Source organism: Diaphorina citri, unplaced genomic scaffold (assembly GCF_000475195.1).
Source record: "Diaphorina citri unplaced genomic scaffold, Diaci psyllid genome assembly version 1.1 scaffold234, whole genome shotgun sequence".
In the NCBI taxonomy this organism is placed as follows: Eukaryota; Metazoa; Arthropoda; class Insecta; order Hemiptera; family Psyllidae; genus Diaphorina; species Diaphorina citri.
This window is the reverse complement of record NW_007377671.1, coordinates 215,979-242,112: the sequence shown is the minus strand read 5'-3', so window position 1 is coordinate 242,112 and position 26,134 is coordinate 215,979. Positions and strand designations below refer to the sequence as shown.

Below are 26,134 nucleotides of genomic sequence, written 5' to 3'. Positions count from 1 at the left end.
AGAAGGTAAGGACAGGGCTGGATTTATGGAGTGACAAGAAAAGTGTACAAAATGCTTTAAATGTCAAAACTCTGGGCCCCTTCATTCCCACAATCAAGCCCAAATTTTTTAATCAATAAAAGATAGAAATTTAATGTTTTTTCATTAGTGAAGTAGGTTTTATTAATGTACAATAAGCAACAGTCAATAATGGTGTTAAAAGCATAGTTACAAACTGTACGCATGTAAATTGCCATAGAAAAAGCATTAATAAAACGTTTCATTAGAAATAAATTCAATTCAATGTTTAATTTTTCCTTTATAATTTCATCTCTCGTAGCAATCTCACATGGGCAAAAACAGAATCTCTCTAAAAAAAAAAGTTTAACTTCGATTGGTATTTGAGAATCAAAGCACGATGAAAAACAAAGCACAACTCTCAAAATCCCGATTCTAGGTCGACCAGGTTTGGATAAGTCCTTCTATGGGGACAGACACTCAGACGACACCGAAGTGAACACAATAGTCCGTCCCTATACCTTTTATTATTACTATTGTATTTTAATAAAGGAAGGACGGACTAAAAACCCGCGGCGCGTAACAACAAACCCGAAAAGTCAAATTTCGCGCAACACATTCTTGAAACCGGCCACGATCTTAACAATGCCGAACATAAAATCCTTTGGGTAGGCTCGCAGTTCCGGGACATTCTTTACCAAGAACAAATCGAGATCCATAAAGCCGTGGAAACCGGGAAGTGTGTGAATGAAATCGTTTAAACGGTCCCTAATCTTGGTCATCTAAGGAACCAGCTGATTTACGATCAGATGACAGTACCTCCACCCGCACTGTCACTATCAGCAGCAACAACAACAACCCAAGAGAAAGAGAAATGAGAATTCACACCGTATCTACCCCCCTAGGTAAGAGAACTCAAGACCCTCTTAATTCATTATAGGTACATCAAGTACCTATTCATACCTACTACCTACATTTCGTTTGCATTTTTACTTTTTCTCATATCGTGACGTGTTTCGGAAAGAAAGAAGAAAAAAACAACAACCCAAGAGAAAGAGAAATGAGAATTCACACCGTATCTACCCCCCTAGGTAAGAGAACTCAAGACCCTCTTAATTCATTATATGGTACATCAAGTACCTATTCATACCTACTACCTACATTTCGTTTTCATTTTTACTTTTTCTCATATCGTGACGTGTTTTGGAAAGAAAGAAGAAAAATTGTAAAACTCATTTTTTTCGCGCTTAGTATGTTTTTCGGTATCACAAATTCACGAGTGTGAAGTGCCTTCTTATAATCGTGTTTTAATTTTAAAACATTTGTTGTGTTGTTACCTACGTAGAAAACTGTTTTCAGTTTTGTCTTGTGTTTGTGCTAATAAATAATCTGTACCTCCCACACAGGTTCATTGGAACCTAATAAACTCATCGTCATTTAAAAGATTCTGGATGTTTGTTTGGGAATTGGGGTAAGTTTTGATTTCTATTGTCTATTTATTTCTTCTACCTACTTAAATATGGAAAGTAAAAATTTAAAGATTCTTTTGAAAGTTTGAATTTGTGAAATTCGTCGATGATTAAAAAAAATGGTCGGAACCATAAGGTTTAAAGGTTTAAACTGTGATAAACCTATTTTTTTAGCCTTACGACACTACGTGACGGCCTACATGTTTATGCCTAACACTGATTCAGCGTGAAAATGTAACCACGCATGCCTATGTCTATGAAAGTTCGTTCCCAAAACTTTTTTTTCTCAGGTAAGCGATACTGAATTCGTTCCTTCTTTTAGTACTTCAGGTAGGTGGGAACGAACTCAGTATTGAACCCTTACAGATTTGGGAACGAACTCAGTATTGAACCCTTACAGATTTGGGAACGAACTGGCGCAAAAAAAGGTCAGCGGGAACGAACTGGTGACCTCCCAGGTGTACCTGTCGTCAAGTCTACCTGGTAGCGAGTGGCTGACCTAATATCAAGTATCAACATGTTTTCAGTCTCGCCTCTTTCCAGTTTTACGACACCACTCAATTTAATCGTCCCATCGCCACTGTTTAATAAATTACCCTACTGACTAGGGCTGACATGGAACACACCTATAAGATACATGTTACACCTATCATCAGGCCCGAATCCTGGATTTTAGGGAGAGAGTGGGCCCAAAAATACAAACCCCAATAATGTAACAGCTCTCATGTCCCCCTTTTGGGAATTCCAGCGCCACGCATCTTCCATGTTTAAATTCCTTGTCTACGACGCAGTCCAAGGGAAACTGCCCGTCCCCCCATTGGTAACTCCTGGTTTACTTATAGTTACCTGTGCTTAGAGAAAGAATAAGGCCTGTCGCATATTGGAAGCGTAGTTGCGATTCTCTATCACTTTTTAGATTCTCTATCATTTTTATAGGTTTGGTTTTCAAGGCGACTACGCGCTACAAACCATCTTTCGGTCTACCTGGTAGCGAGTGGCTGACCTAATATCAAGTATCAACATGTTTTCAGTCTCGCCTCTTTCTAGTTTTACGACACCACTCAATTTAATCGTCCCATCGCCACTGTTTAATAAATTACCCTACTGACTAGGGCTGACATGGAACACACCTATAAGATACATGTTACACCTATCATCAGGCCCGAATCCTGGATTTTAGGGAGAGAGTGGGCCCAAAAATACAAACCCCAATAATGTAACAGCTCTCATGTCCCCCTCTTGGTAATTCCAGCGCCACGCATCTTCCATGTTTAAATTCCTTGTGGCTACCACGCAGTCCAAGGGAGACTGCCCGTCCCCCATTGGTAACTCCTGGTTTACTTATAGTTACCTGTGCTTAGAGAAAGAATAAGGTTCGTCGCATATTGGAAGCGTAGTTGCGATTCTCTATCATTTTTAGATTCTCCATCTTTTTTTTTTTTTAAGAGGTTTTGACAGAGGGAACTGTAACTGCTATGGTCTTATCGTCCCGAAAATCGAAGAGAGAAGGAAGACAGGATAGGAGAAAGCCAGCCGGTCCGAGAACGAACATTATCCCATCAGGATAAAATCCGCCCCGGGCGGGAATCGAACCCGCGGCCTAGCGCTTACAAGGCAGACGCACTACCAACTAAGCTAACTAGGCTGGCTCTCCAACATTTTTATAGGTTTGGTTTTCAAGGCGACTACGCGCTACAAACCATCTTTCGGTTCAACCATCTGTCGGGGCTGTTTTAGTTGAGCGACTACGTTTTCAATGTGGGACGGTGGGACGGGCCTAGAGTCCGATAGAGTAGGGAGGGCCCGGGGGTCCGCCCTAGGCCTTCCCCCCTGAATACGGTTCTGCCTCTGATACCTATGATACATGGAATGTTCTTGTCACACGTTACACTCTTGCACCCTTGACATGAAGTCGTAAAACTTTTTGCCCCATATTTCTCTTTTTTAATGACGAAATCTACCTACATAGTACATACCTACGGAGCTGGGTACATACCTACTGAGCTACCTACCCACATACCTACTGAGCTGGCTACCTACCTACTGAGCTAACTACCTATACATACCTACTGAGCTACCTACCCACATACCTACTGAGCTGGGTACATACCTACTGAGCTACCTACCTACATACCTACTGAGCTGGGTACCTACCTACTGAGCTACCTACCTACCTACTGAGCTGGGTACATACCTACTGAGCTAACTACCTACATACCTACTGAGCTGGGTACATACCTACTGAGCTTTCTATTTACAGATTGATTGGCTGATTATGCGGAGGACAAAATCATGATGGGATTGATCAAACCTCTGCATGAATCGTCGTCAGCTTGTATTGGATGGAAGGTAAGATTGATGTAATTTTTTACTTTCCCAGAATGTATCCGATGGTACCTACCTATGTAGAAGTAGTTAGTGAGGTAGAGGAAATTTTTAATAGCTATCACTGTGACGGGTACCTACCCTTTTTATTAGGTTAATACCTAGTCTTGGTTTTACGTTTCACGACGGAGAACAGGATTACGAAAAGAGGGAAAAGTAAACAGAAGTTTGGAAACGGAAAAATAATAATTTATCATAGTTATTAGTTTATTAAATCAATCAATTTAAGAGAGTCTAATATAGAATATTACCTAACTCTCTTATGAATTTGAAAGGAAATAATTTGTAAATCAAAGTGTAGTGGTCTGTCTGTCTGTCTGTTCCCGAAGAGATCGAGTGAGAAATACAGAGATAAGAAAGATGATAGTTTACTATAACTTTTATTACTACGATCTAAACACCTGAAGTCTGAACTGCAAAGTTTGCCCCAGTACCGAGTACCTGTTAGTGAAAGTGGTACGATCTACTTAGCTCTCTCCCCCGCCCCCCAATCACACCCTCAACTTTTAGGCTACTTGCACAAGGGTTATACCTGATCGTTTGGTAGGTAATTGATGATTTTTATCTAGGCTAACAAAAAAAATCTGGTGTGAACATCACACGACTTTCGAGTGCTGTGGTTTTATTTTTTTCCCTCAGAATAGGTCACCCCGTATTTTCGAGAGAAAAAACCAAGAACAATGGATTGACCCCTTTCCATTGTTGGCGCAAGTGCATATTTTTAAAAGGCAGAGCTGCCAGTCTAAATAAGTGTTTTCGGTCCATTCTGAGCGGAAGTGTCATACACCCAAAAAAAGAGACGATCTAATAGGTAGGTACCTACTTGGTGGAAATAACGTCGTTCGTTCACTGTCTTTGTTGTCTAAATGGAAATGATAGGTATACCTAATCCGTCAGCACTTGCAGTTTCTCAGCTGCCAGTCTAAATAAACCACTAGAAAATTTGAAAGTGTAAATGTAAAACTATCTGAATAATGGTCATCAATCAATATCGCTCAGAACACAATCCAAAGAATAGAAATTCTCTATTGGGTTGGGTGTTGGGTGCCTTTCATTCGGTTAGTAGGTCGAAAACAAACAACACCAAAAAATTTTTCTCTGCATTTCAAACAAAATTATAATATTGATTTATTGAAAAGTTAAACATGACCCGTACAAGAAAAGAAAGTGGGTTACCTATACTTTTTGAAATAACAAACCTATTATACGTTGAGACAGAGGTGAGAAATTTCTAAACACCTGAAGTCTGAACTGCAAAGTTTGCCCCAGTACCGAGTACCTGTTAGTGAAAGTGGTACGATCTACTTAGCTCTCTCCCCCCGCCCAATCACACCCTCAACTTTTAGGCTACTTGCACAAGGGTTATACCTGAAATTTGAAAGTGTAAATGTAAAATTATCTGAATAATGGTCATCAATCAGTATCGCTCAGAACAGAATCCAAAGAATAGAAATTCTCTATTGCATGGGTTGGGTGTTGGGTGCCTTTCATTCGGTTAGTAGGTCGAAAACAAACAACACCAAAAACTTTCTCTGCATTTCAAACAAAATTATAATATTGATTTATTGAAAACTTAAACATGACCCTCACAAGAAAAAAAAGTGGGTTACCTATACTTTTTGAAATAACAAACCTATTACGTTGAGACAGAGGTAAGAAATTTTGACAGAAGGGAAGATTTCCAAAGAGGGTCTGTTGATTGATGTAGGCCTCATTCCTTCTTACTTCTTCTTTCCTGGTTGGAGTCTGGCGTTGGCGATGGCAAAGTAAGACACCACCATAACTGCAACACACACCAAGGTTTTTGCAGAGAACATTTTCACAAAACGTTAAAACTGGTGTCTGGATATAGATAAGGTTATTAACTAGAGTACTAGAGGAAGGTTCACTTGATTTCTGATTCCAAAACTACAATACCGACGTCTTTTATACTTGACTCCAGAATTTCCAGATGGTTAAACAGAAGGCTGCTATTGCGTTTTGCACAGACAGTTTGCTTTGTACAATTCTGCAATTTGCACAAACGGTTTTCTGTGTGCACAGATGCTTTGTGTCTCCACAAAATCTAAATCGCTTTTTAAATCAAACATATGATATTTATTCGTTGTACATATAATCGTTGACAGTCTTCTACTTTTTCTTCGCCCTTTTCCGTGTTTAGACGGGGTCGATGTTTTTTGTCAGCCCTCAATCAGCCCTAGGATGATCGCTTTTGAGTTGACATTTGGTTTTGGCTGCAAAATTTTACGAGTGGATGCCCTCCGCACTCAACACTCAACCTTTGCTAATTCTGCAGCAAGGGAAATTTCAAAGTCATAGAAGGCAGAAATCATAGAAGGCAGAAGGCAAGGAGATCAAGGAAGAGGAAGGCCCCGGTTAAGCTACATCAGTCAAGTGGTGAAATACTCCGGATGCAAGTCATACGCGGGGATGAAGAGGAAAACTACAAGCAGAACATCATGGAGAGCTACCAACCAATCCAGTGATTGAGCAATATGATGATGATATGTATAAATTCCACATTAGAAAATCCGTTTCATTAAAAAGTTCCCGAGCAGAGTCAGGCCCATCTCGCATCCATATTCAAGCCACACTCAACATTGCTTATCATCAGTGTCTTATGTCTCTCATGGGGACGGTGTTCCATAGCTTACGAGACATCCTGTATTGAATTATACAGCACCTCGCTCCTGGTACCACTTGTTAAACTTTTTCACTTCCTGTAATACTGACGGTACTTGTTAAGGGGGGAGGGATAGGAGGGTGGTACTTGTTAAGGGAGGGGGTGAAAGGGAGGTACTTGTTATGGGAGATATATAGAGAGAGGGATAGGGAGGGGAATGGGGAAGGATGGACTTTGAACTTTGCCTGCACAGTGTATTTTCTGACACAGCATACTGAAACTAGGTAAGAGGGAGGGAAGAGGGTGATGAAGGGAGGAAGGGATGAAGGAGAGTAGGTTATTTGTATAGGGAAACAGGAAAGTGAGAATAAAGAAGAGAAGGGTGTGAAGAAAGAGGTGTGAAAGAGGGGGATAGAGAAAGAGAGAGTATGAAAGGAAGAAGTGAGAGAAAGAGACGATAAATGAAGATTGGTGAGAGAGGGCAAACGAAGACTTTACGAAGAGAGAGGAGAGAGGGAAAAGAAATAGATAGGAAAAAGGGAGAGAGAGAGATAAATGGAGTTGAGTGAGAGCAGGAAGAGAGAGAAAGGAAAAGAAGAGGAGACAGGGAGGGAGAGAGAGAGAGAGGGAGGGAGACATGGAGTAAGTTAGAGAAAGGGAGGAATTTGTTCAATCATACGACACAGGAAATGGAAAATGCAGCTATACACAAATATACCTACCTAAACCTATTTATAACAGAGGAGGCAAAATTCACACATAATAAAAATTACCAATACAATACGAGATGGATACAACATGGGGCAAATTTTAGTATTGATACTCGAAAATAAAATTATCTTTTTGTTACAGGGAGTAGACCAAAAAAGCTCATGTCACATTTCATTTGTCACTGCGACCTTTTGGATGTCCCATTTCATCAAAATAATAGAATAGTAGGTAGGTAGGTACCTACCCTGCAATCTAAATATTCCATGTAGAGACAAGGCAGATTTTCTTAAAAATAGACTGACAAAATTTCCGGGTATTTTGAGTTCTCTCCTTGACTGTCTATTAAGCTGACCAACAGTTTTGACTTGGCGGGGCGGAGCGCTGCCGCGCTCCCTAGTTTAAACACCCGAAAAGGAAAAGGCTGTTTTAATGGATAAACCTAGTCTTGAAAAAGACTTGTAACTGCTTTTTTCCCGCGGTACCTATTATGTACTAAATAAATAAATCCAGCTATCTTCGCACCAAAATGTTCATGCACTTATCTCTAGGTTCATCAAACTCCCGATGATAACAAATTCTCCACACGGACCCAGGAATATTTCACGACAGATTGGTGTGTTCTTGTCACACGTTACACTCTTGCACCCTTGACATGAAGTCGTAAAACTTTTTGCCCCATATTTCTCTTTTTTAATGACGGAATCTACCTACATACCTACTGAGCTACTTACCTACATAGTACATACCTACCTACATACCTACTGAGCTACCTATACACCTACTGAGCTAGGTACCTACCTACTGAGCTACCTACCTACCTACTGAGCTAGCTACCTACCTACATACCTACTGAGCTAGCTACCTACCTACTGAGCTACCTACCTACATACCTACTGAGCTAACTACCTACCTACTGAGCTACCTACCCACATACCTACTGAGCTACCTACCTACCTACTGAGCTACCTACCCACATACCTACTGAGTTGGGTACCTACCTACTGAGCTAACTACCTACATACCTACTGAGCTACCTACCCACATACCTACTGAGCTATCTACCTACCTACTGAGCTTTCTATTTACAGATTGATTGGCTGATTATGCGGAGGACGAAATCATGATGGGATTGATCAAACGTCTGCAGGAATCGTCGTCAGCTGTTATTGGATGGAAGGTAAGATTGATGTAATTTTTTACTTTCCCAGAATGTATCCGATGGTACCTACCTATGTAGAAGTAGTTAGTGAGGCAGAGGAAATTTTTAATAGCTATCACTGTGACGGGTACCCTTCTTATTAGGTTAATACCTAGTCTTGGTTTTACGTTTCACGACGGAGAATAGGATTACGACAAGAGGGAAAAGTAAACAGAAGTTTGGAAACGGAAAAATAATAATTTATTATAGTTATTAGTTTATTAAATCAATCAATTTAAGAGCGTCTAACATAGAATATTACCCAACTCTTATGAATTTGAAAGGAAATAATTTGTAAATCAAAGTGTAGTGGTCTTGGCTTTATGGTTTTCTGGACAAAATTTGCACCACCACTTTCGTGTTCCTGGTAAAAAGACCTTTAATGTGATATATAGGTCGACCAGCTTTGGATAAGTCCTTCTATGGGAACAGACAGACAGACGACACCGAGGCGAATACAATGGTCCGTCCCTATACCTACCTTTTATTATTAGGTACTACCTTATTGTACCTAATTTAATAAAGACGGACTAAAAACATACGAAAAAGCTACGCCTATTGCATACTCAATATTAAATACCAGGCGTTCATACAAAATATGCACTTGCTCTCACTGTATTTTCACTTTCTATTACCTACTACAGTCTCGCTTGATAGACATTTAAAATTCCTCAAAATTCCAATTATTTCATGTTTACATCTTGTTTTAAATTAGGTACGTTGGTACTTATATCTACTAATGAAATCAACTCAATAGGCCTTGCCAGCGGCCGAAGGCCGCATTTATGTCTCATAACTCATAACTTAATGTAAAAAACAGCGGCCGGAGGCCGCATTATAAGTAATTGTTTTTTTTAACATATGTGTCGGCACACCTTAAGACACTGGACTCACCCTAACCTTTATTGACTTGATCCAAATATAACGAGCCTGTAGTAAGCCTCCTGTACCATTTTAACGATTATGTTGTTTTAATGGCTCTTGATGAAATGCCTGTTTGATGGACTCCTAATCTTGGTCATCTAAGGAACCAGCTGATTTACGATCAGATGACAGTACCTCCACCCGCACTGTCACTATCAGCAGTAAGGGAGGGGGTGAAAGGGAGGTACTTGTTATGGGAGATATATAGAGAGAGGGATAGGGAGGGGAATGGGGAAGGATGGACTTTGAATTTTGCCTGCACAGTGTATTTTCTGACACAGCATACTGAAACTAGGTAAGAGGGAGGGAAGAGGATGATGAAGGGAGGAAGGGATGAAGGAGAGTAGGTTATTTGTATTGCGAAACAGGAAAGTGAGAATAAAGAAGAGAAGGGAGTGAAGAAAGAGGTGTGAAAGAGGGGGGATAGAGAAAGAGAGAGTATGAAAGGAAGAAGTGAGAGAAAGAGACGATAAATAAAGATTGGTGAGAGAGGGCAAACGAAGACTTTACGAAGAGAGAGGAGAGAGGGAAAAGAAATAGATAGGAAAAAGGGAGAGAGAGAGATAAATGGAGCTCAGTATTGAACCCTTACAGATTTGGGAACGAACTGGCGCAAAAAAAGGTCAGCGGGAACGAACTGGCGACCTCCCAGGTGTACCTGTCGTCAAGTCTACCTGGGAGAGGGAGGGAGACATGGAGTAAGTTAGAGAAAGGGAGGAATTTGTTCAATCATACGACACAGGAAATGGAAAATGCAGCTATACACTAATATACCTACCTAAACCTATTAATTTATAATAGAGGAGGCAAAATTTACATACAACAAAAACTACCAATACAATACGAGATGGATACAACATGGGGCAAATTTTAGTATTGATACTCCAAAATAAAATTATCTTTTTGTTACAGGGAGTAGACCAAAAAAGCTCATGTCACATTTCATTTGTCACTGCGACCTTTCGGATGTCCCATTTCATCAAAATGGGACATTTCACCTACCCTGCAATCTAAATATTCCATGCAGAGACGAGGCAGATTTTCTTAAAAATAGACTGACAAAATTTCCGGGTATTTTGAGTTTTCTCCTTGACTGTCTATTAAGCTAACCAACAGTTTTGACTTGGCGAGGCGGAGCGCTGCCGCGCTCCCTAGTTTAAACACCCGAAAAGGAAAAGGCTGTTTTAAGGGATATACCTAGTCTTGAAAAAGACTTTTATGTACCTACTAAATAAATAAATAAATTCAGCTATCTAACCTTTGCACCAAAATGTTCATGCACTTATCTCTAGGTTCATCAAACTCCCGATGACAACAAATTCTCCATAGGTACCCAAACCCTTTCTGAATTGGAAATTATACCTGTAGGGTACCTATGAAATATAACTAAAAAACTAAATAGCTTAATACCTCCTATAGGCAAATAAAGGGAGCAAAAGATCAAGCGAATACAATAGTCCGTCCCTAATCCTATACCTTTTATTATTACCTATTGTAATTTAGTAAAGGAAAGACGGACTAAAAAAACAGACAAGTTACGAAAAAGCTACACACATTGCATACTCAATATTAAATATCAGGCGTTCATACAAAATATGCACTTGCTCTCACTGTATTTTTACTTTCTATTAGGTACAACTACAGTCTCGCTTGATAGACATTTAAAATTCCTCAAAATTCCAATTAGGTATTGTGGGATCGGCCTGTGTGGTGTTGACTTAGGAGTTTAATATTGATATTGAAAGTAGCTGGCCTGAGGAGATACTGGAAACAGTCAGTCTTCAATTAACTACCATACTGGTAAGTCACAATTCGACATGGTGTCAGAAGTGGCTTACTTCTTCTTTCCTGGTTGGAGTCTGGCGTTGGCGATGGCAAAGTAAGACACCACCATAACTGCAACACACACCAAGGTTTTTGCCGAGAACATTTTCACAAAACGTTAAAACTGGTATCTGGATATAGATAAGGTTATGAACTAGAGGAAGGTTCACTTGATTTCTGATTCCAAAACTACAATACCGACGTCTTTTATACCTACTTGATTCCAGAATTTCCAGATGGTTAAACAGAATGCTGCTATTGCGTTTTGCACAGACAGTTTGCTTTGTACAATTCTGCAATTTGCACAAACGGTTTTCTGAGTGCACAGATGTGTCTCCACAAAATCTAAATCGCTTTTTAAATAAAAAATATGATATTTAATTATTATAATCGTTGACAGTCTTCTACTTTTTCTTCGCCCTTTTCCGTGTTTAGACGGGGGTCGACGTTTTTCGTCAGCCCTCAATCAGCCCTAGGATGATCGCTTTTGAGCTGACATTTGGTTTTGGCTGCAAAATTTTACGAGTGGATGCCCTCCGCACTCAACACTCAACCTTTGCTAATTCTGCAGCAAGGGAAATTTCAAAGTCATAATAGAAGGCAGAAATCATAGAAGGCAGAAGGCAAGGAGATCAAGGAAGAGGAAGGCCCCGGTTAAGCTACATCAGTCAAGTGGTGAAATACTCTGGATGCAAGTCATACGCGGGGATGAAGAGGAAAACTACAAGCAGAACATCATGGAGAGCTACCAACCAATCCACTGATTGAGCAATATGATGATGATATGTATAAATTCTACATTAGAAAATCCGTTTCACCAAAAAGTTCCCGAGCAGAGTCAGGCCCATCTCGCATCCAGATTCAAGCCACACTCAACTTTGCTTATCTTCAGTGTCTTATGTCTCTCATGGGGACGGTGTTCCATAGCTTACGAGACATCCTGTATTGAATTATACAGCACCTCGCTCCTGGTACCACTTGTTAAACTTTTTTACTTCCTGTAATACTGACGGTACTTGTTAAGGGGGGAGGGATAGGAGGGTGGTACTTGTTAAGGGAGGGGGTGAAAGGGAGGTACTTGTTATGGGAGATATATAGAGAGAGGGATAGGGAGGGGAATGGGGAAGGATGGACTTTGAACTTTGCCTGCACAGTGTATTTTCTGACACAGCATACTGAAACTAGGTAAGAGGGAGGGAAGAGGATGATGAAGGGAGGAAGGGATGAAGGAGAGTAGGTTATTTGTATTGCGAAACAGGAAAGTGAGAATAAAGAAGAGAAGGGAGTGAAGAAAGAGGTGTGAAAGAGGGGGGATAGAGAAAGAGAGAGTATGAAAGGAAGAAGTGAGAGAAAGAGACGATAAATAAAGATTGGTGAGAGAGGGCAAACGAAGACTTTACGAAGAGAGAGGAGAGAGGGAAAAGAAATAGATAGGAAAAAGGGAGAGAGAGAGATAAATGGAGTTGAGTGAGAGCAGGAAGAGAGAGAAAGGAAAAGAAGAGGAGACAGGGAGGGAGAGAGAGAGAGAGGGAGGGAGACATGGAGTAAGTTAGAGAAAGGGAGGAATTTGTTCAATCATACGACACAGGAAATGGAAAATGCAGCTATACACTAATATACCTACCTAAACCTATTAATTTATAATAGAGGAGGCAAAATTTACATACAACAAAAACTACCAATACAATACGAGATGGATACAACATGGGGCAAATTTTAGTATTGATACTCCAAAATAAAATTATCTTTTTGTTACAGGGAGTAGACCAAAAAAGCTCATGTCACATTTCATTTGTCACTGCGACCTTTCGGATGTCCCATTTCATCAAAATGGGACATTTCACCTACCCTGCAATCTAAATATTCCATGCAGAGACGAGGCAGATTTTCTTAAAAATAGACTGACAAAATTTCCGGGTATTTTGAGTTCTCTCCTTGACTGTCTATTAAGCTGACCAACAGTTTTGACTTGGCGGGGCGGAGCGCTGCCGCGCTCCCTAGTTTAAACACCCGAAAAGGAAAAGGCTGTTTTAAGGGATATACCTAGTCTTGAAAAAGACTTTTATGTACCTACTAAATAAATAAATAAATTCAGCTATCTAACCTTTGCACCAAAATGTTCATGCACTTATCTCTAGGTTCATCAAACTCCCGATGACAACAAATTCTCCATAGGTACCCAAACCCTTTCTGAATTGGAAATTATACCTGTAGGGTACCTATGAAATATAACTAAAAAACTAAATAGCTTAATACCTCCTATAGGCAAATAAAGGGAGCAAAAGATCAAGCGAATACAATAGTCCGTCCCTAATCCTATACCTTTTATTATTACCTATTGTAATTTAGTAAAGGAAAGACGGACTAAAAAAACAGACAAGTTACGAAAAAGCTACACACATTGCATACTCAATATTAAATATCAGGCGTTCATACAAAATATGCACTTGCTCTCACTGTATTTTTACTTTCTATTAGGTACAATTTTTTTAGTTTTTGGTTTTCTGGACAAAATTTGCACCACCACTTTCGTGTTCCTGGTAAAAAGACCTTTAATGTGATATATAGGTCGACCAGCTTTGGATAAGTCCTTCTATGGGAACAGACAGACAGACGACACCGAGGCGAATACAATGGTCCGTCCCTATACCTACCTTTTATTATTAGGTACTACCTTATTGTACCTAATTTAATAAAGACGGACTAAAAACATACGAAAAAGCTACGCCTATTGCATACTCAATATTAAATACCAGGCGTTCATACAAAATATGCACTTGCTCTCACTGTATTTTCACTTTCTATTACCTACTACAGTCTCGCTTGATAGACATTTAAAATTCCTCAAAATTCCAATTATTTCATGTTTACATCTTGTTTTAAATTAGGTACGTTGGTACTTATATCTACTAATGAAATCAACTCAATAGGCCTTGCCAGCGGCCGAAGGCCGCATTTATGTCTCATAACTCATAACTTAATGTAAAAAACAGCGGCCGGAGGCCGCATTATAAGTAATTGTTTTTTTTAACATATGTGTCGGCACACCTTAAGACACTGGACTCACCCTAACCTTTATTGACTTGATCCAAATATAACGAGCCTGTAGTAAGCCTCCTGTACCATTTTAACGATTATGTTGTTTTAATGGCTCTTGATGAAATGCCTGTTTGATGGACTCATTTGGCCAGGAGAGGACAGTAATGACATTTGCTTACACAACTTTAATGAGGACGCCCACCATCGTCTCCCTCTCTGCTAACGATGTGGTAGTTTTGAGAGAAAGAGAGCGAAAGAGGGAGGGGGGACTGAGGGAGAGAGAGATAGAAAGAGCGAGGGGAGGGAGAGATAGACAGAGGGAAAGAGGAACGGAGAGAGAGAGAGAGAGAGAGAGATAGAAAGAGAGGGAGAGAGAGAGAGAGAGAGAGATAGAAAGAAGGAAAGAGGAACGGAGAGAGAGCGAGGGGAGAAAGAGATAGAAAGAGGAACCGTAGAAAAAAGCCTGAAGGGTAAACGAGAGATAATTATTTCGTCATATTGAAACGGAAAGGGGTGGGGAGAAACTGGTAGACAATTTGGGGGGGGGATGGAAGGAAGAGGAGAGGAGAGAGGTGGGAAAGGAGAGGGAGAGGAAATGAGAGGGAGAAAGAGGGAAGAAAAAGAGAGGAATAAGAGAGGGAGAGAGAAAAATAGGACAGGAGAGGAAGAAATGGAGGGTGAGAGGCAAGTAGGGTTAAATAATTAGAAAATGATGGGGGAGGTAGACTAAATTACTAAAATTACCAGAGGGATGAACAGCGAATATAAAATCGCACCTACTTGTTTTATTTTATTATTTTTTTTGTACTTTAATCATAAGTTGTAATTTTTAGAATTAGGTACCTACCTACTACATACCTACATATTTTTATGGCAATATGGCATTTGAACATCCTTGGTTATTACTCTCCTTCTCCTCCTCCTCCTTTACTCTACTTCTCTCCCTTTTCTCTCATTATCTTTATCTCTCTCTCTCTCATTCTGTTTATCTCTCTCTCATTCTCTTTTGTATCTCTCTCTCTCTCTCTCTCTCTCTCTCTCATCATCACTTCTCTCTCTCTCTCTCTCTCTCTCTCTCTCTCTCTCTCTCTCTCTCTCTCTCTCTCTCTCTCTCTCTCTCTCTTATACATTCCCCTTGTAGCCTTTGATTATATTTTCCGCGCTTGTGAATGATAATTAGAAATCTCTCTCTTTTTTTTTTACTTCGTGCTCTATTTCATATCTCTTTTTCACTGTCGCTTTCGCTCGCTCTCTTTGCCTCTATCATTTTTATTTCTCCATTTGTTCTACCCTTTCTCTTTACTCCCCCTTTCCTCCTTCTTTTGCTTACTCTTTCTTTCGTCTCTCTTCACTTTTCTTTCCTCTTCCCTCGTGTCCTATATATTTATTAAGCTTTTGACGTAGAGAACTATTTACTATTATTTATTTACTTTTTCTCACCCCTTTTTTCTCCTTCTCTCTCTCTCTCTCTCTCCCTCTCTAACTCTTCTCCTTCCTTTCATAAATTCTCCTTCTCGAATTTCATCGTCCATTTCTCTCTTTTTCGTTTCCTCTCTCTCTTTTCCAATTTTCGAAGTTATTTGAACTACCTACCTAAAATCGAAACTGTCATAACGAATATCTCGATATTACTGATTGGGTCATTGATTAATCAAACTTATTCTAGTGACCAAGATAACTACCTGTTACAATTACATAATACCTAACTCATCAATTGATAAGTACCTACAGTGACCCTCCGTTTGTATCAGTCATTCATTCTGCTCTCTCAGTTCAGTGTAACATTGCAAAATGAATTGTGGTAAATGTATCAAAGTTTTACCTGATGAGGAAAACGAACTCGATTTTACAACTTGTGCTCGGTGTCAGCGTAGCTATCATTTTGAATGCTGTGCTGTGTCTGCGTCTTCATGGAAATCCATGGGCACGACTAGGCGCTCTCAATGGAAGTGCCCCATTTGTAGGGACGCGGAAAAGTCCAGAGCACCCCAGGAGAATGTAGCTGTGGACAAGACCAACATCGGCGCAATGCTGGAAGGAATGACGAAGAAGTGGGATATGTTCGAGAAGAAAGTGAGCAGCAAACTGGATGATTTTGAAGCCAACTTGAACTTCTATGGTGAAAAAGTGGAGCAAGCAACGAGCAGTGTGAAGAGCTTGGAACAGAAGTTGATTGCAATGGAGAGGAGACTTGAGAAAAGTGAGAGTGAAAATAAGGAGCTGAGAACGAGACTTAGAGGAATGGAGATTCAGATACAGGAGACGGCGCAGAAAGAATTTTCATGTATGATGGAAATCTCTGGAATCAAGAACAAGGAAGTGGATGCAAAAATCGTCACCGGGAAAGTACTGGAGAAGGCAGGATTTAGCCCAGCCGCTGTGAAGACCAAGGTGGAGAAGATTACCAAGGCAGTTGGAGAAAGCAAGGTGGAGAAGACGGTAATATCTGTACGCTTTGAATCGCAGGAGGTAAGAAATGAGGTACTATCGAAGATTAAAAAAGACAAAGTATACGCCAATCTTCCTATTAACAGCGATGGGACTTTCATCCAGATTAATGAATCACTAAGCCCGTATTATAAGAAACTTTTCTTCGAGGCTCGCAGGGTTAAGATTGAAAAGAAGTACTCGTTCTTGTGGATTAAGGATGGAAAAATCCTCCTCAAGAAAACCGAGCAAGCTAAAACTATGAGAATATCTTGCATGGATGATCTCGGAAAACTGTAATTCCCAGCCTACTAATAATAATTAAGCACCAATGTAGCAGTTAAATACAACTACAATATGGTTAACATTAGAAACCTAAATTTACTTAACAATATCCAAAATATATTACCTACCTGTAACACATTTCAAGATGTTGAAGAATGGAGTGGAACTATAGATAACGATATTCTATCCATGCTGCATATTAACGTCAGAAGTCTGAGGGTTCATTGGGACCTTTTATGTATTAAACTACAAGAAGTTATGGCAAATCTGGACTTACTCATACTTACCGAAGTGAATGTACGTGAAGAAGAAGCTGCGGCTTATCAACTGAGGAACTTCACACAAGTAAATAAATGTCGGAAACTGAGGAGTGGAGGAGGTGTTATTGTCTTTTACAGAGACTCTTGGAACGTAGAAAACCTGCAGTACAACTTGAACGAGGCTGAAAATCTTTGCTTACGAATGACACACCCACAGCGTAAACACATATTTACCATTGTTGCACTTTATAGACCACCGAAACTCAATCTAGACTCGTTCCTAAATGATTTACACTTTTGGTTTCAAAATGCATGTCGTAAAAATGAAAATATCATTATGGTTGGTGATGTAAACATTTGCACTCTAAAGAGGACAAGTAAAAACTCTGGATACTTGAATATTTTATATGATAACTCTCTATTACCTTCAATTTCTAAACCAACCAGGGAAGAAATGTTAAACAATGTACCAACTTCATCCTGCATTGACCATGTCAATTACAGAATTAACCGTAACATTTACATCGCTTACCCTGTTAAACAATGTACCAACTTCATCCTGCATTGACCATGTCAATTACAGAATTAACCGTAACATTTACATCGCTTACCCATCAGTCATATTCGATAAAGTAGCCGATCATTATTTTGTGTCACTGAGAATTACAGGAAAAAACAGTACTCTTCCAAGGCAAAACGTTCATGAGTATGTAAACATAATAGACTCGATCATTATTTTGTGTCACTGAGAATTACAGGAAAAAACAGTACTCTTCCAAGGCAAAATGTTCATGAGTATGTAAACATAATAGACAATAAATATGTACATGAAAAAATACAACAAACAGAATGGGAATCATTCAAACAATTCCAAAATCCAACAGAGCTTCTTGAAAAAATTACCTCTCAGTTCACTCAAATTTATGAAGAATCGACCAAAAAAGTTGTCAAAAAGAAAAAGAAAGTAGAAACACCTTGGGTCACCTACAAGGTTAAAGTTGAAATAGACAAGAAAAAATTTCTTTTACAACGATGGCGTAACAACAGAAATAACAGATTGTTCTATGAAGAATATAAAACTCAAAGGAACATTACAACAAATGTAATAAAAAAAGAAAGAAGAATATTTATTCATAAATTATTTCTGGAAGCAAAAGGCGACATGTTGAAAACCTGGAAGTTGATTAACGAAATAATGGACAGAAAAATAAGAGAACCTATTGAAATAAAATTAAAACGTTATTTTCAGACGGACGATCTTATTTCCCTTTCTAATACATTTAATAATAATTTTATTAATCAAGTTCAAGACATCAAGCTAAGGAATTCAGGGCCGGAATTGGATGTTCAGTTTAACGAGCATGAGTTGCCTGGTACCAAATCTAGCCTGTTAATTAGGAGTGCCACGGAGAAAGAGATTTTCAAAATCATTAAGAACATGAAGAAGACGGGACTGGACGATCTTATTTCCCTTTCTAATACATTTAATAATAATTTTATTAATCAAGTTCAAGACATCAAGCTAAGGAATTCAGGGCCGGAACTGGACGTTCAGTTTAACGAGCATGAGTTGCCTGGTACCAAATCTAGCCTGTTAATTAGGAGTGCCACGGAGAAAGAGATTTTTAAAATCATCAAGAACATGAAGAAGACGGGACGAGGATCAGACGGGATAAGGAACGGCGATATTGTCCGGAATGCAGCTCTGTTTACACCGCTTCTGACGCACCTGGTTAATCTTATGATTAAAAATTCGCACATTCCTCAGGGCCTCAAAACATCGAGTATTACACCATTATTCAAGAAGGGCAAACCTGATGAACTCAGGAATTATCGTCCTGTTGGAAATCTCCCGATTATTGAAAAAGTGCTTGAAAAACATCTGAACAATTTGACAAAGAAGTACCTAGAAGAAAATTCAATTTTACCTGAATTTCAGCACGGCTTCCAGAGTGGGAAAAGCACAATAACGTTATTACAAGATTTTGCTGATCAAATAAATACGGCCCTGGATAAAAGGCAATGTGTTGTTGTCTTACTGCTGGATTTGAGCTTTGTTTTTGACACCTTAGATCACACTGTTTTATTGAAAAAATTTGAAGAAGTAGGAATGTCACATGATATTTTCAAGAATTACCTGGAAGGAAGAAAACAGGTGACACGTATTGGAGATGCGACCAGTGGGGAGCTGTTTGTACGTCAAGGGGCGGTTCAAGGAGGGATAAATTCCCCTACATGGTTTAATGTTTATACGTACGATGTACAATATTTACAAAGGGCTGGAAGTTTGAAAATGTTTGCGGACGATAGTTGTATTGTTTCCATCCATAGTGAACCGGAAATAGCGGTACAAAACGCCCAAAAAGACTTCATAAACCTCCAGAAGTATTTCTACAATAATCATATATTTTTAAATGAGAGCAAAACAGAAGCACTTGTCTTGGGTTTCAAAAGTCAAAGAATGAACATGGACAACTACAAAATAGTTTGTCACTCACGTATCTGTCTATACAACAAAACTTATGAGACCGCCTGTACTTGCAGTACTATAGAATACAAAGAAGAAGCCAGGTACCTAGGTGTATATATTGACAACAAATTCCAGATGAAAGAACATGTCAATAATATCTGTAAAAAATTGCGTATTATTAAATATAAGCTCAATAAAATAAACGCACAAGCTCTGCCCTTGACAACTAAAAAAACGATTTATTTCTCCCTCGTGGACTCGGTACTCAGGTATGGTGTCACCCTATATACTTACGCCCCCAAGTACAACCTGAACCTACTGAACACCCAACAGAAGCAAATCAGAAAACTCTTGTTCGACGGTACTGACGTGTCTTGTCTAACACCTGGAGAGCTGGCAAAATACACTCTAATATATTCCAACTTCTACAAGGAAACATTCAGAAGGCTGGCAGATCAACCTTACCCGCTAAGACGTCAGGCATTCAGACGGACACTTGCGAAAACAAAGACTTATGGTGACAGGAGGCTGAAGTACTATGTACCTAAACTGTTAAATCTATATTGTCAGGGTTACCTAGATGAGCAAAATAAATGTAAAATTAAGGAAAAAATAAAAGACAGCATACTAAAAGATAGAATAGAATAGAAAAGTATAGAATAGAACAGAATAAAATAAATTTCCTTTCAGAATCAGACAGTAAATATTTAATTTATGTATATTATATCTACATTTCCTTTCTATTGTCACAAGTATTATGATCTCAGTTAAAGGTAGAAAGTAAGGAAGAAAATGTCATTCTGTACAGGTACAATTTGTAGGTTTGTTTTTCTACACCGAATTCTGTTTATTTATTTATTTATTTTTTAATTTGAGGTAAAAATGTGTAATAGATTTAGATTTGATTATAAATGTAATCAAGGTTTAGCTTAAATATTTCTATTTGTATATATATATATTTTTTAAAAAAATTAATTTGGAATGAGAGACATTCCCCGTTAAAAGTTAGACCGTAGCTTAGGGGAAGAACTACAAGATGTCAAAATGTAAATTATTTCAAATAAAGCAAAAATTATCAATCAATCAATCAATCAATCAATCTCTCTCTCTCTCTCTCTCTCTCTCTCTCTCTCTCTCTATCTTCCTTCCTCCCTCCGTCCATCCTTCCTATTTGTCCCACAATCTATCCTTCTCCCTTCAAGTTATCAAGCATCTTATTTGCTTGTTGTTCAATTTATATTGCGGTATGAAGTTCACCCCTTTAATCACAGTTTCACACCCGAACAAATTTAGAAACTCGTATATCCTACCTATTTACATGAAAGTTATACAGGGTGTTTATAAAGTCCGGAGACCCCTGAATAATTTTTAAACGACCAAAGATGAGAAGCAGAAATTTCGGGCGCATAGCGACCGGTGCCAGCATGGTAGGTAAACATTGGATTTTAGGATTATTGAGATATTGGGAAAATCCTACATTGCTGCAGTGAGTACCAAAGTTGTGACATAATAACACAAAGAAACTTCATTTACATTTTTACAAATTTCAACTTTAAAATCTTAAATAGGAACCCCCCTATTTTGACAATCCGTGTGGGGTTACCTGGATCCCCCATTGGACGCTTCCCCAGGTGGCGGATCGGGGATCTCCCTGACAGCCTCAGCTCAGACCTAGTCTGAGGAAGGGAGGGGTGCGAACCTAACAAGTTCGAAGCGGACCAAAATCCAGGACACATCTCAATGGCTGACACGAACTGTTCGGACTTAGGGCCGTGGTATTCCACGGCCCTAAGTCCGGGGCACCCCTTAAGTGAGGATAGGGCGCTAACAATCTCCCCGGTGCTAGCCAGTGAGACTCGAGACACGGAAGGAGCCCGCAGCAACAGTACACCAGTACCAGTAGCGCCGGCGTCTCCACATAGTGTCAAAAATATTGGCACTCAACTTCTGAGCCATATGCTGTATATCAAAGTATAGTAAATAGGTGTGCCTATATCAAACTATCCATGATCCACTCATTTTACTTGTTTGTTCCCAGGCGGCCTAAATACATCGAGGATTATCAAGAACCTTCTCCTCTATCTTCAATCCGTAGAACCGAACCCGGCACTCTTCAGTCCAGAGACTACCATACACTGGAGGATAAACCACGCAAAACCACCACCACCACCACCACCACCATTCGCGCCATACAGAATCAAAACAAACTTGACGCTTTGTGCTCGTTGTCAAAACAAACTCAAGGATTGAATAAAGAACCGACGAGTCAAAGGCGAATGGCGAGAAAGAGGACAGACGGGCACGAACGGAGGGGTAATGAAAGCGAGAGAGGGGTAATAGGCGAGATAGGGGGTGTGCGAGAGCGAAGAGTAGGGGAAGGAGGGGGTGTGCGAGAAAGGAAAGTAGGGGAGGGAGACTCGAAGCGTGGTGTACCGCGAACCATCGCGCCATCCTTTGCAGCGAGTGAAGGGAGAACTAAAGTATCGGGCGGAGTAGGGGAAGGAGGGGGTGTGCGAGAAAGGAAAGTAGGGGAGGGAGACTCGAAGCGTGGTGTACCGCGAACCATCGCGCCATCCTTAGCAGCGAGTGAAGGGAGAACTAAAGTATCGGGCAATATTGAAAGTAGCTGGCCTGAGGAGATACTGGAAACAGTCAGTCTTCAATTAACTACCATACTGGTAAGTCACAATTCGACAGGTATTTCATGTTTAAATCTTGTTTTAAAATTTTCCCATAGGTACGTTGGTACTTATATCTACTAATGAAATCAACTCAATAGGCCTTGCCAGCGGCCGAAGGCCGCATTTATGTCTCATAACTTAATGTAAAAAACAGCGGCCGGAGGCCGCATTATAAGTACCTAATTATTGTTTTTTAAAAATATGTGTCGGCACACCTTAAGACACTGGACTCACCCTAACCTTTATTGACTTGATCCAAACATAACGAGCCTGTAGTAAGCCTCCTGTATACCATTTTAACGATGATGTTATTTTAATGGCTCTTGATGAAATGCCTGTTTGATGGACTTATTTGGCCAGGAGAGGACAGTAATGACATTTGCTTACACAACTTTAATGAGGACGCCCACCATCGTCTCCCTCTCTGCTAACGATGTGGTAGTTTTGAGAGAAAGAGAGCGAGAGAGGGAGGGAGGGACTGAGGGAGAGAGAGATAGAAAGAGCGAGGGTAGGGAGAGATAGAAAGAAGGAAAGAGGAACGGAGAGAGAGCGAGGGGAGAAAGAGATAGAAAGAGGAACCGTAGAAAAAAGCCTGAAGGGTAAACGAGAGATAATTATTTCGTCATATTGAAACGGAAAGGGGTGGGGAGAAACTGGTAGACAGAAATTTGGGGGGATGGAAGGAAGAGGAGAGGAGAGAGGTGGGAAAGGAGAGAGACGAAATGAGAGGGAGAAAGAGGGAAGAAATAGAGAGGAATAAGAGAGGGAGAGAGAAAAATAGGAAAGGAGAGGAAGAAATGGAGGGTGAGAGGCAAGTAGGGTTAAATAATTAGAAAATGATGGGGGAGGTAGACTAAATTAGTAAAATTACCAGAGGGATGAACAGCGAATATAAAATCGCACCTACTTATTTCCTCTTCACTCGTGTCCTATTTTATTAAGCTTTTGACGTAGAAAACTATTTACTATGTATTTACTTTTTCTCACCCCTTTTTTTCTCCTTCTCTCCCTCTCTAACTCTTCTCCTTCCTTTCATAAATTCTCCTTCTCGAATTTCATCGTCCATTTCTCTCTTTCTCGTTTTCTCTCTCTCTCTCTCTCTCTCTCTCTCTCTCTCTCTCTCTCTCTCTCTCTCTCTCTCTCTCTCTCTATCTTCCTTCCTCCCTCCGTCCATCCTTCCTCTTTGTCCCACAATCTATCCTTCCCCCTTCAAGTTATCAAGCATCTTATTTGCTTGTTGTTCAATTTATATTGCGGTATGAAATTCACCCCTTTAATCACAGTTTCACACCCGAACAAATTTAGAAACTCGTATCCTACCTATTTACATGAAAGTTATACAGGGTGTTTATAAAGTCCGGAGACCCCTGAATAATTTTTGAACGACTAAAGATGAGAAGCAGAAATTTCGGGTAGTCAGCTCCCATGGCGTAGTGGTCACTGCGCTCGCCCTGCACGCGGGAGACCCGGGTTCGATTCCCGGCGGGGTCAAGAAATTTGTATCATCCAAATGATTGATTCCGTGACCGGCTGTTGCGGGGCCCACTCAGCCTCGTGAGGAAAATGAGTAGCTCTGAGGAAGGGAGGGGTGCGAACCTAACAAGTTCGAAGCGGACCAAAATCCAGGACACATCTCAATGGCTGACACGAACAACACCACGGTCCTAAGTCCGGGGCACCCCTTAAGTGGGGATAGGGCGCTAACAATCTCCCCGGTGCTAGCCAGTGAGACTCGAGACACGGAAGGAGCCCGCAGCAACAGAACACCATTGCAGTAGCGCCGGCGTCTCCACATAGTGTCAACAACATTGGCACTCAACTTCTGAGCCATATGCTGTATATCAAAGTATAGTAAATAGGTGTGCCTATATCAAACTATCCATGATCCACTCATTTTACTTGTTTGTTCCCAGGCGGCCTAAATACATCGAGGATTATCAAGAACCTTCTCCTCTATCTTCAATCCGTAGAACCAAACCCGGCACTCTTCAGTCCAGAGACTACCATACACTGGACAATAAACCACGCAAAACCACTACCACCACCATTCGCGCCATACAGAATCAAAACAAACTTGACGCTTTGTGCTCGTTGTCAAAACAAACTCAGGGATTGAATAAAGAACCGACGAGTCAAAGGCGAATGGCGAGAAAGAGGACAGACGGGCACGAACGGAGGGGTAATGAAAGCGAGAGAGGGGTAATAGGCGAGATACGGGGTGTGCGAGAGCGAAGAGTGGGGGAAGGAGGGGGTGTGCGAGAAAGGAAAGTAGGGGAGGGAGACTCGAAGCGTGGTGTACCGCGAACCATCGCGCCATCCTTTGCAGCGAGTGAAGGGAGAACTAAAGTATCGGGCGGAAGGGAAACGATAGCAACGAGCGGAGAGGAAACTAAACTAGCGGGTAGAGGAGGAGGTAAACGTCGTGTACGCTTTGACTTGGCAGTTCATTTGCGACCACGGAACAGAGAACATCGTGCGGGCGTTTCAGTTACCGCCGGGAACACGAATATTTCGCCGGCAACCGTTAAAAGTTTCGCCCCCGTCGGCCCGGGTGCAGGACTTAACACCGTGGCGCTGTTGCGGGCCGCCAAGGAAAACGAGGAAGAGCTCTTGTACCAGGTGATTGCCACCGAGAACTTGACTGACTCTGAGGATGTCAACGCTTGTGATAACACGGGACGGGTAAGTGACAAGTGGCTTTGTGGAATACTTTTTACTTTACATCGTTTAATCCCTCATGGGTACTTGTAACTATGATGATCGGAGTTTTTTTTTTATCCATCAATGCATTATTATGAATCAAGTCAGTGCCTAGAACATCTTTATTACTTTCATCCTGGGCTTTTGTCTACTAATTTCCTAGTTCCACTATTCTAAAGATTTCTTGATCTTGCTCCTATCTGTGTTGGTGGTCTTCCATCCTCTCCAACTGTCTATCCTGTAATTATTATTTAAAGAAATTTCCTTAAATTCAAAGATCATTTTTTCGTTTGATAAGTGAGCAATTTGATAATTTGACATCTCCATTAATATAAACTGTAATGACTCCTTGTTTTAGCTATTTTCTATTCTTGTTTTAGCTATAATTTTCGATTTTCACTGATATTTAAGAGAGATTTAAATATTTTTCAAGAAGGGTTTTTTTTTTTTTTAATTACATAAACTGAGTAATTTAGTATACGCCATGAGCTGTGAATTTTACATCTCCACTAATTTTACACCGTAAAATACCTAACACGCGCTTTCATCCGTCTTACTGATTGCTGCTACATATATGTAGGTACCACACATTAGTTGATTGATAAATTTTGGCATACTGACAACCACTGATTGTTTTATAAATGGCGTAATCTATACAAATTTATAGAAGATAAATATAATGATAATGGATGCTGAAACCCTCCAACATATTAAAGGTAACTCCGTTACTACAGTTTGACTGAGGCTTAAAAGCCCATTTACCTAGATTAATTTGTATTGAATTAAGTGAGAAAGGGATACACGTCAATATTTGTGTTTTATGCAACATTTGTGAATAAATAATTACCAATTATAATACGTACCGATTTAAATGAAATGTGTTTAAAATTTAAAACATTATATACACTAGTAGTTCTGTGAACTATAGACCTCATTCAAAATCTTTTGCCAAGCTGAGACGAATGTACTATTATGTATTATTGCAATTATTCACATGTCCAGGTAACCCCACACGGATTGTCAACATAGGGGGGGTTCCTATTTAAGATTTTAAAGTTGACCCCTCTGGGGGCTGACCCTGGCTCCGGCCGAAAATTGCCGAGTGCGTCAAAAAATGGTAGCTATATTTTTAACAACACTA

At 40.1% G+C, this 26,134-nt stretch overlaps 1 protein-coding gene across 1 annotated transcript; it reads left to right on the top strand.

Annotated features, from left to right (window-relative positions):
- Positions 1-1,060: 1,060 nt before the first annotated feature.
- Positions 1,061-25,150, top strand: LOC113466249. Its single transcript, XM_026821476.1, has 3 exons — positions 1,061-1,468; positions 3,727-3,815; positions 24,207-25,150. The coding sequence occupies exons 2-3, from the start codon at positions 3,784-3,786 to the stop codon at positions 25,042-25,044; spliced, it is 870 nt and encodes a 289-aa protein (XP_026677277.1). The 5' UTR covers positions 1,061-1,468; positions 3,727-3,783; the 3' UTR covers positions 25,045-25,150.
- Positions 25,151-26,134: the final 984 nt, after the last annotated feature.